The sequence below is a fragment of the Bos indicus x Bos taurus genome, chromosome 17 (assembly GCF_003369695.1).
Source record: "Bos indicus x Bos taurus breed Angus x Brahman F1 hybrid chromosome 17, Bos_hybrid_MaternalHap_v2.0, whole genome shotgun sequence".
Taxonomy (NCBI): Eukaryota; Metazoa; Chordata; class Mammalia; order Artiodactyla; family Bovidae; genus Bos; species Bos indicus x Bos taurus.
In genome coordinates, this window is record NC_040092.1 from 583921 (window position 1) to 594841 (window position 10921).

The following is a 10921-nucleotide window of genomic DNA, read 5'->3' on the forward strand; positions in this document are numbered from 1 at the left end:
CCCCAGAGCCTCCACCGGGCCCATTTCTCCAGGCCTTGGCTTTGGCCCCGACCCCTCGGGTGGGACGGTTACACCGCCCCTCTGCCTGCACCCTCCCACCCAAGGGCCCCCTGCCCCCCGCACAAAGCCCAGGCTCGGTCCGGCCCGCCCCAGGGACTTGCCTGCCCACCCCCCGTGCCAGGAGCCTCCTGCCCCCTGGCCGGTGTGAGCTGCTCCCGGAGCCTCAGGTCACAGCCGCTCCCCAGGAAGGTGTGAAGAGGGGCCTCCGCGTGTTCCTGTCTGAGGAGAAAGGCCCGCTTGCGCCCGTGCGTCTCTGCTCCTGTTTTCCTTTCCTTGCACAGACGGCACCTCACTCCTGCTTCTGGTCACCACCCGCGCGGAGCCTCCTCCTGAGGAACCGATTCCAGCCCAGGCGGGGCGTCCAAGGACTTGACCGCCGCCAGCACTGTCCACCCCGAGGTGGCATCACACCCCACAGGGCGAGGGCTCAGACCCACACGACCACCCCGACCCTCTTCAGACGCCCGGGTGGGTTCCCATGAGCCTCTCCTTAGGCTCCTCCATCGCGTGGTGGAAGCGTGAGGTCCTGGGGGCCCCAGGCCTCCAGCCTAGGCCAGCCCAGGGCGCTCGCGCCCTCCCGGAGCGGACCGCGCCCACAGTACCCAGCCCTCAGGGAGGCTCCCAGCCAGGCCCAGCGGTGTCTGAGCCCCAGAACTCCCGGCCCCTCAGCGCGGCAGGGTCTCTACGTGGATGGTCAGGCGGCCGTCTGCAGACGCCCCCAACCCCCATCAGAAGCATGGCTGGCCACCCTCCAGTTCCCGGGGGTCCCAGGCAACGTGCCCTGGAGGGTCGTCAGCCCCACTCATAGGTCGTCCAGCCGGAACTCTCCACACTCACCCGCCAGGGTGCACACGGACACACACCACACAGATACACACCACACACATCACACACACACCACACACATACACACACCACACATCACGCACCAAAGACCACACACATACACACCACACACACCACACAGACACACACACCACACAGATATACACCACACACACCACACACATACACACTATACACTACACGCACCACACACACACTGAACGGATCGCACACACACCCAGATGCAGGGCATTTCCGCAGCCTAGGGGGAGAGGGACGGGGCCGGAGCCCAGCGATCCTGGCCCCGTAACTACACTTCCCAGAAGGCTGTGCTGCACGCACGTCAGACGGGCTCCGCCCCACGGCGCCCTCCGGCCTGGCGCCCCTGCGCGCCGCAAAGGCTCCTGGGAGTTGTGGGCGTCCGTCACGCGCATGCGCGCGTCCCGCAGCGCCCCACGGGCGATCCTTTGTGGCAGTGGTCTTTCCGTGGGAGGCGGGTCGGTTCGGCATTCTGGCCCTTCGTCGGTCCGCCGGTCCGCCCCTCACCTTTGTGCCACCCTCGCGACCCTCAGCTCGGGGCGGCCAAGCCCGAGGCCTGGTCGGCCCGCGCGGACCCGGGAGGCGTGACTGACAGGCTGGCGGGGCGCGCCATGGGGCCGGAGCGCAGCCGGACGCGCCCAGCGCCTGCGGAGCCCGCCTGACCCCGACCCGGGGCGCGTAGCCGACCCCGCGGGGCTGTGCGACCGTCCCCAGCCCCGGGAGCCTGGCCCGGCCCGCCCCCAGCCAGGGCGGCCGTCGAGGGAGGGCGCCATGGACACCCCGGAGAGCCGGGAGGCGGGTACGGTTGGCCTGTCGGCCGCGGGCCTGGGTTTGCACGGGGAGGGCGCGCGGGGTTCCCGGAAGCGCCCCGGAGTCATGCTGCCGCCGCCTCCTTCCGGTGGGCACGGGGACGGGAACGGCGGCGCGTCTCCTCCGTAAGTGGGATGTCCGAGACGCCGAATAGCAGGATTAGCCCCGGGTTCTCTTTGGTTGTGCCGAAGCTGGGGCTCGCCTCTGATTCCCCTCGATTCTCCCTGGGCTGGGGGTGCCTGGTGGCTGTGGACAGAACAGCCCCATTGACTCATTCGTCCTTTCCAGATCCTGCTCGTCCCCTCAAAGAGATTGCAGAAGATACATTGCCTCGGGGTCTCCTGGAAGCCAGGTCTGAGGTGAGTGGCTGTCTTTTCTTTTTTTTGAACATCTTGTTCTTTATGAGGAGGGTTGGCATCGTCCTTCCATCATCCAGGCCGTTGGTCATCCAGCGACCCCCGATCTGGGTGCCTGTGCTGCAGTCCTTAGGGAGCTCTGGGTCCGGGTAGGGGAGAGACAGTTCCGGTGACGCCCGGGTGCGCCCTCCAGGCGAGTGTCGCTTGCAGCCGGGCGCAGCCCAGCCGCGGTCCGTCGCTCGGGACTGCTGTGTGCCCAGCATGTGCCAGGAGCGCTCGGCCGCGCACACCTGGTGGGCGGCAGCTCCCATGACACCACTTGGCTCATCTCCACACGCGGGCCCACTGGGATGCTTGCTGCGGTTGATCCTTGTTCGGGGCGTTTTCTGGGAGTAAGTTAGGTAGAAGGATGTGGAACAGCTGATGGGAGGGCTGGGTTGCAGCGCTGGGGGTCAGAGTGACGGTAGACCGTGTGTCCTGATATGCTTTTTCTCTGTACCCAGTTCCTGACACAAGGCCTTCGTGGAAAAACGTGGAATTACGGAGGCTTTGGGGGCTCTGACGGGAGTTGGCCTTGGGGCCGCTTCTGCAGCTGAGTGAAGCACAAATCACTCCTTTTACAGACTTCGGGGTTTTGCTCATCATTTTGTTCCACCACTTACCCGTCTGTCCTCCCCAGTGTTCAGAAAGGTGCAGTTGATAGAGACAGTGTGGGTGAAAGGCTTGGAGGATTGAGTCCTTTGTCATTTTTAGGATTTGGTGATTCTGCTAACCTGTCGCTTGAAAGATAGAAATGACTGTGAAACACGCGTGGTGAGCCGGGCCCGGCTTCTGCGATGCTAGAATGTTCTGTGAAACCTCAGGAGGCATGACGAGCGCGTGCGTAGGTACATGGTCCTTAGTGGGTCATAGATCCAAAAGTCCTGTCAAAGGCGTTTGGAAACTATTTCAGGTCGAGGGGGGTGATGATGGCACTGTGACTCTGGAGAGCGTCCTTGGTAAGTGCAGGCTGAAGAATGTAGGCTGAGATGTTCTGATGTCTGCAGCTGACCTTGAAATGGAGGGAAAAGCGGGGCGTGTGTTGAGAGCACCACCTCGGAGGCACGCCCCTTCTTGTGCACAGATGTTGATCCCGAAACACCAGCTTCCCAGGCTTTGAGTAACCGGTCCTCTCTCTGAAGTGCCCTCCTCCCCAGCAGTCTCGTACTGTGGCAAGGGTTCCTCCCGGCTGGGACATCCCCCATGGTCTGTTCTGACTCCTCTGCGGGTTGCATTACCAAGTCTGCCTTTGATTCCACACCCTTTTGCTCCCTGCCCTGCAAAATGAAGATACACGGGACGTGGGCTTCTCCAGGTAGGTTGGGAGTGCCCCTAGCAAGGCCTCAACGTGGCTCAGGTCCTGCTCTTGCCTGTCGACACCCCCACACTGAAGCCACGTAGCCGCTGAGAGCTCTGTTAGCAGCTTCGCGTTCTGAGGTCTTGTCTCTGTCCCTTCCGCCTTCTGTCTGCCGGCACCGTCTCGCTCCATCCCTGCGCCTCAGGTTCAGCGTGCGTCCTCACCCCCACCTTCTTGTCTCCCTGAAGTCCACTGGGGTTTTCGTATCAGGCTTGTTGTCGCTGTTCAGTCACTGAGACGTATCCGACTCTGCAACCCCATGGACTGCAGCACGCCCGGCCTCCCTGTCCATCACCAACTCCCGGAGTTCACTCAAACTCATCTCTGTTGAGTCGGTGATGCCATCCAGCAATCTCATCCTCTGTCGTCCCTTTCTCCTCCTGTCTTAAATCTTTCCCAGCATCAGCGTCTTTTCCAGTGAGTCAGTTCTTCGCGTCAGGTGGCCAAAGTATTGGAGTTTCAGCTTCAGCATCAGTCCTTCCAATGAATATTCAGGACTGATTGCCTCTAGGGTGAGCTGGTTGGAACATTGCGTGAAATGTTCCCTTGGTATCTCCAATATTCTTAAAGAGATCTCTAGTCTTTCCAAAGTATTGGAGCTTCAGTATCAGTCCTTCTAATGAACAATCAGGGTTGATTTCCTTTAGGAGTGACTGGTTGCATCTCCTTGCAGCCCATGGGAGTCTCGAGTCTTCTCCAACACCACAGTCAAAAGCGCTGATTCTCTGGCGCTCAGCCTTCTTTATGGGCAGACTTCCTGCCGTACGGTTACACACGGGAAGAGCTCTCCAGTTCTGTGCACGTAGGACGTGGTGAGTGTTGGCACACGCGTAGAGCTCTCCAGTTCTGTGCACGTAGGACGTGGTGAGTGTTGGCACACGCGTAGAGCTCTCCAGTTCTGTGCACGTAGGACGTGGTGAGTGTTGGCACACGCGTAGAGCTCTCCAGTTCTGTGCACGTAGGACGTGGTGAGTGTTGGCACACGCGTAGAGCTCTCCAGTTCTGTGCACGTAGGACGTGGTGAGTGTTGGCACACGCGTAGAGCTCTCCAGTTCTGTGCACGTAGGACGTGGTGAGTGTTGGCACACGCGTAGAGCTGTGAGCACGCAGGCAGGACAGCGCTCCCGTCACCCAGCAGGCCCCTTCGTGCCCCTTACAGTCCATCTTCTCCACCTGTCCCCTTGGCAAGCAACATAATTTTGCCTTTTGGAGAATGTCACATGGAATCACCCTTGTGATTGTTTTCAATATTCATCTATTTATTTGCCACCAGGTCTTCGCTTGCGGCTTGCACACTGCTTGTGGCCTGTGGGGTCTGGTTCCCTGACCAGGGATCGAGCCCGGGCCCTGCACTGGGAGCACGGAGCCTCCACCGTTGGACCACCGGGACGTCCCTGTACATGTGATTTTGTTCCTGATTTATCTCACTTAGCATGCTTTTACACCCGTGTCCTGATTTGAGTCAGCAGCTTGTTTTTTGATTGCTGAATGAGACCCCATTCCGTTTTAGGTTGCTTGGCTGCCCTGATGAGACGCCACAGAGTCAGTGGCTCAGGACAGACATGCCCTGTCCCCTGGTTCTGGAGGCCAGAAGTCTGAGGTCAGGCTATTGGTGGGTTTCTTCTGAGCTGCTCTCCTTGGTCTGTGGATGGCTCTTCTCCGTGTCCTCACGCGTCCTTCCCTCTGTACGCATCTGTGTCCAAGTTTCATTTCCTTATCACGACACTAATCTTACTCAGGGCCCATTCTAATGACCTTATTTACCTTAATTACCTCTTTAAAGACCCCATCTTCGAGTCGCATTCTAACACATTGGAGCTTAGGGCTTCAACAGACTGATTTCCACACGTGGCACCACTGTACGCGTACCCCCCGTTTGCTGATCTGCTCACCAGCTGATGGACGTTCAGGGGGTGAGTCCAGGTTTAGGCTATGACCAGCAAGCCTGCTGTAAGTATTGGCGGCCACGTCACGGGTGTGTTTTCTCGCGCGTAAATACCCAAGAGCGGGATGGCCGAGTCGTACGCTGAGCACGTGTCTCCTTGTTGGTCTCTGTTGGTCTCGTTGACTGCTCTCTGTTGCTGCTCTTTTCTCTCTTCACTGATTTCTGATTCTTCTTATTTCTTTCCTTCACTTTGGTTTCTTCAAGTTGAAACTTAAGTATTGTTTTGATACCTGTTCTCACATACTATTCACGGCTATAAAGTTCATTCTAAGTCCTCTTCAGGTTTCTGCTGAAAATTTTGATATGTTTTATTTTCCTTTTTCAGTTCAAAGGAGTTTCTACAGTTTTTTGGTGATTTCTCCTTCCACTCTGTATCATTTAGGAGTCTGTTAATTCTAAATAGGTGGAGGGTTGTCCAGGTGTCTTCTATTGTTTCTAATTCTGCTGTAATCAGAGAAGGAACTGTGTGTGAGCTGAAATCTTTCAAATGTACTGCGGCTTACTTTCTTACCAGCATGTGGCTTCTCTTGGTAAGTGTTCTGTGTGCGCTTGAGAAGAACGTGGACTCTGCTTTTGTTGGCTAGCGTGCTCTGGAAATGCCAAGTCAGAGTTGAATCCTGGTGTTATTTGGGTGTCCCACGTTCTGACGTTTTCTGCTTATATATTGTGTCAGTTACTGGGAAAGACTCGTTAAGACCAGCTAGTGTAATTGTGGGTTTGTCTGTTTCTATTTCCATTTCTTTTTAAATGTATCTTGTGTGCCGGGTGCTTGTTGCTGCGCAGGCTGGTCTCTGCTTGTGGCGGGTGAGGGTTACTCTCGAGTTGCGCTGCATGGGCTTTTTGTGGTGGAGTGTGGGCCCTAGCGGAGAAGGCACTGGCAGCCCACTCCAGTGCTCTTGCCTGGAGAATCCCAGGGACGGGAGCCTGGTGGGCCGCCGTCTGTGGGGTCGCACAGAGTCGGACACGACTGAAGCGACGCAGCAGCAGCAGCAGCAGTACTGTTTCACGGACGCTTAATTCTTCTGATTTTGTCGGCTTTTCCTTTTAGTCATTCGGCTGGACTCTGGACAGAGAGGACTTCCTGACGCTTTTGTTGCAGCGCAGGTACTTGACGGTGTTGCCAGCTTCTGCTGTTCGCAGAGTGAATCACCTGTAGGTGCACGAGGAGCCTCTCTCGGATTCCCTCCCGTTGAGGTCGCCTCAGAGCAGAGTGGAGCTCCCTGTGCTGTGGGGCAGGCTCCCCTTAGTTAGGCTTGTGCGCAGCCCCAGTCTCCACTTGTCCCCCCTTTCCCCCTCTGGTGTGTGTGTGAGCGCCGGATTCAGTTCCTTACACGTGCTGGGATGTGGTGACATTCCTCAGTGTGTGGTTGGGTCTTTCTGAGACTTTTAGGTTTCGGTGTGAGCCCAGAGAAGCCTTTAATCTCTGGCTAATCTTGCCCAGAACACCGGGGTTCCGGACCAGAGTCACATGGAGAGTCACGGGGCCTTTCAGGACACTTGGAGCTGGAATGACCGAAGGGGGCACCGCAGACCAGGGGCCAGTGTTGGGGGAGGGTAGGAGCAGGTGAGGGCAGGCACGTGGCCCAGGGAGAGCAGGGGGCCTGGCGGGAAGAAGTGGGCGGCAAGCAGGAAGGACACGGAGGGGTCCGGTCCGCCCTCAGGGCGCAGTGCGGGCCTGTCTGCGGCTGTTTACGTCTACAGCACAGCCTTCCGGCCACACTCAGGACGGCGCCCGAGGTCTCCGATGCTGAGCTCCTGCGTCACCCAGGAACACAGGTGGACTCTACCGTACTGGGTGAGAGAAAACGAACACGTGTGTCCTTCCAGGAGTCCGTGACTTTCAAGGACGTGGCCGTGGACTTTACCCAGGAGGAGTGGGGCCAACTGGACTCCCCCCAGAGGGCCTTGTACCGGGATGTGATGCTGGAAAACTACCAGAACCTTCTCTCCCTGGGTAAGATGGTGCCCAAGGTGAGGAGGCCAGGCCTGGCAGGATGCGGCCTCCTGTCTCTGCCCTGGAGACAGGGCATCTGCCCATCTTTGCCTGCAGGTGGGGCCTGGAGGAGAGGGAGGGGTGGACAGGCCCTGGGAGCCCAGCCTGCCCTGGAAGGGATGTCAGTCTCCGTGGGGTCCTCCTCTGAGCCCCCTTCCTCAGCGCTGGCGCACAGAGCGCCCAGAGCCACGCCGCTTCCTCCCCGCGCAGGGCCTCCGGTCTGCAAGCCAGACGTCATCTCCCACCTGGAGCGAGGCGAGGAGCCATGGCAGGCGCCCAGAGACGGGCCTGCGGGGCCCGATCCAGGTGAGTGGGGCGCGGAGGCGGAGCCCCTCCCCGCCGCTCCTGGTCCGCTGCTGCGCCCTCTGCGCCTGCCCAGCCCCTCCTGCCTCCCTTCCCTGAGCACACATTGAGCACCGACTGTGTGCCAGGACCCGTGCTGCGGGCACACAGCCAGTTGCCTTGAGCTGGAGAGACAGGAGCATCTGCACGTGGAGTGTTCACACGAGGGGCTATCAGTGTGGACTCAGCCCCCAAGGGCTCCTCCATCCCCGCCCGGCTCTTTACAGAGCGGCCTGGCTTCTGGCTTCTTACAGACTCCGGCCTCCCCGCCCGCCGCCACCCCTCCCGCCCCACCTCCTCCCCGCCGCCCCTCCCGCCCCACCTCCTCCCCGCCGCCCCTCCCGCCCCACCTCCTCCCCGCCGCCCCTCCCGCCCCACCTCCTCCCCGCCGCCCCTCCCGCCCCACCTCCTCCCCGCCGCCCCTCCCGCCCCACCTCCTCCCCGCCGCCGCCGCCCTGGCCCCTTCACTACCGCCCCGCCCGCCGCCCTGGCCCCTGCACCCGCATCCGTCCGCAGTCCGCGCTTCCGGCTCACCGGAGCTCTGGGCACACCCCGCCCTGAGCCCTGGCGCCGCCCCCCGCGTGGTCTCAGAGGGTGGCCTCTTGCTTCCTTCCAGAACCAGGATGGGAGCCCGGGCCTGAGGCGGAGGAGACGCTTGTTTACAAGGAAGAGCCTCCCTGGGAGCTGATCGCAGTCGGGCTGGTGAGGTCCGGTGTGCACAACCCGGGGTTCGGCAACGAGGGTACCTGGGGGGCTGGCCCAGGGGGCCCGGCGACTGCTCTGACCCGAGGCGAAGCCGCCTACGCTAGTGCTGGGTCCGCCGAGGAGCGCCGGCGGGGCAGCTATGAGTCCAAGGAGGCACTTGGCCTGCAGAGCGCCCTGCCGGCCCAGCCCCGCCTTGCCGCGGAAGGAGCCTTCCCGGAAGGCCAGCCGGGAGGAGTGCGGGCCACCGGGGCCGGGCTCCGGCGCCGGAGCCAGGGTGCAGGGAGCGGCCCGTTCGCGTGCGGCGAGTGCGGCAAGGCCTTCCCGCGGAGCGCGGCGTTGGCGCTGCACCGGCGCTGGCACGCGCGGGAGAAGGCGTACAAGTGCGGCGAGTGCGGCAAGGCCTTCAGCTGGAGCACCAACCTCCTGGAGCACCAGCGCGTGCACACGGGCGAGAAGCCCTTCCTGTGCGGCCAGTGCGGAAAGGCCTTCAGCTGCCACTCGTCCCTCAACGTGCACCGGCGCGTGCATACGGGCGAGCGGCCCTACAAGTGCGGCCAGTGCGCCAAGGCCTTCAGCTGCAGCTCGCTGCTGGGCATGCACCGGCGCGTGCACACGGGCGAGCGGCCCTACCGCTGCGGCGAGTGCGGCAAGGCCTTCAACCAGCGGACGCACCTCACGCGCCACCACCGCGTGCACACGGGCGAGAAGCCCTACTGCTGCGCCGCGTGCGGCCGGGCCTTCGCCTGCCACTCGTCACTGGCGGCGCACGAGAAGCTGCACAGCGGGGACAAGCCCTTCCGCTGCAGCGACTGCCAGAAGGCCTTCAGCAGCCGCTCGCGCCTGACGCTGCACCAGCGCGCGCACACGGGCGAGAAGCCCTTCCAGTGCGGCCAGTGCGCCAAGGCCTTCAGCTGCCACGCCTACCTGGTGGTGCACCAGCGCGTGCACAGCGGCGAGAAGCCCTTCCGCTGCGACGAGTGCGGCAAGGCCTTCAGCTCCCACTCCTACCTGATCGTGCACCAGCGCGTGCACACGGGCGAGAAGCCCTTCGACTGCAGCCGCTGCTGGAAGGCCTTCAGCTGCCACTCGTCGCTCATCGTGCACCAGCGCGTGCACACGGGCGAGCGGCCCTACAAGTGCAGCCAGTGCGGCCGGGCCTTCAGCCAGAACCACTGTCTCGTTAAACATCAGAAGACCCACTCGGCGGAGAAGGCTTTCAAGTGTCACGAGCGCGGCGAGGTGTTCGGCTGGAGCGGGCCCCTGGCGGAGCACCGCAGGCTGCACGGAGGCGAGAAGCCCTTCGCCGTCCAGTTGGACCAGCGCTTGCTGAGCCCCTACTACGTGCCCGGCGGCCTACCGGGCGCGGGAGCCTCGGGCGGGAGCAGCGTGGGCCCGGTCGATGCCCGGGACGTGGCCGAGCTCCTGGGTGTGGCCCCGCCCTCAGGCAGCAGGAGTTTCTCCCTGGGGAGCAACCCTAGAAATTAACGTGTGTGTGACACACCCACCTGCCACCTGAAACACACCTAGAGGTTGTGGGCTGCTGGAGAGGGAGCTGGTGGGAGAGCGCCGAGGGCGTCCTGTCCTCCCCCTGACGTTCGGAAGGCGGGGCGGGGGCACTCTCCTCAGGTGAAGGGGGCCCTGTCCTCGCGTCCTTGGACAGCTGCCGCCTTGATTTGCATCCCGAGTTTCTTCTGTAAACTCTTGTATGTTTAACATGATAATTAAAGGGGAGAGAAAACTGGAGAATCACAGACAGTATTACTTCTAAGTGAACGCTCTGTGCCAGGAGGGGAGAGTAGGCTCAAATGGTGGGCCTTTGGGAAGAAGCAAGTTCCCTGGACTCACCGCACTCACGCGTTAGTGGCCATGCAGCCCAGCGTCCCGTCTGGCCACCTTGTCCGTGGTGGAAGCAGGCTTCATACCCCGGCTGGTGAGGCCACCTGTGGGGCGGCCCCAGGCCCCACGGTGCTCAGCCCCCAAGAGGAGGCGCGCCTGGCGGACCCAGAGAGGGGGAGAGATGGTGTCCCTCCGGGGCTCGGTCATGGCTCGCTCATCCTGCTCAGTTTAAAGCAGAGACCAGCTGCCGGCTCACATCTGTACAGAGGGCTGGAGTCTATGACACACACTTCATTAAAGTATGTATGGAGGCTGAATAACCACATTTCAGAAAATAGAGAATTAAGGGAAGAGATGCCCATCATTCTTAATAAAACCGCATCTTGCGCTTTGGTCGTCTTCACGGTTCTGTAAGCACGCTGTGCGTGTCTGTCTTGGTCCCCCAGCGTCCCCACCGCACGGCCCGCCTCTCTCCAGCAGAGCCTGCTGTGTTTGGAGCTGAGGTTCTGGAGAGGGCGGGCTGTCCTGTTAGCTGCTCTTCTGCTGGATGCGAACGTGATTTCCACGCGTCACTATTATAAACCATCCTCACACACCATCTTTTTGGATTCTTC

At 61.2% G+C, this 10921-nt stretch overlaps 1 protein-coding gene across 7 annotated transcripts; it reads left to right on the forward strand.

Moving 5' to 3' along the window:
* Positions 1-237: 237 nt before the first annotated feature.
* On the forward strand, positions 238-10706 carry ZNF74 (zinc finger protein 74). 7 transcript variants are annotated; one of them, XM_027566044.1, is made up of 8 exons: positions 2023-2093; positions 4760-4888; positions 4997-5171; positions 5270-5399; positions 6480-6535; positions 7259-7385; positions 7635-7730; positions 8383-10706. In XM_027566044.1, coding segments are annotated over exons 2-8 (2160 nt in total). In that variant the 5' UTR covers positions 2023-2093; positions 4760-4886; the 3' UTR covers positions 9957-10706. The 7 variants fall into 7 exon arrangements, with proteins under 7 accessions (XP_027421846.1, XP_027421847.1, XP_027421845.1 ...); XM_027566043.1 differs by lacking the exon at positions 2023-2093 and having other exon boundaries at positions 4760-4882; XM_027566045.1 differs by lacking the exons at positions 4760-4888; positions 4997-5171; positions 5270-5399; positions 6480-6535 and adding an exon at positions 238-528.
* The last annotated feature ends 215 nt before the right edge of the window (positions 10707-10921 follow it).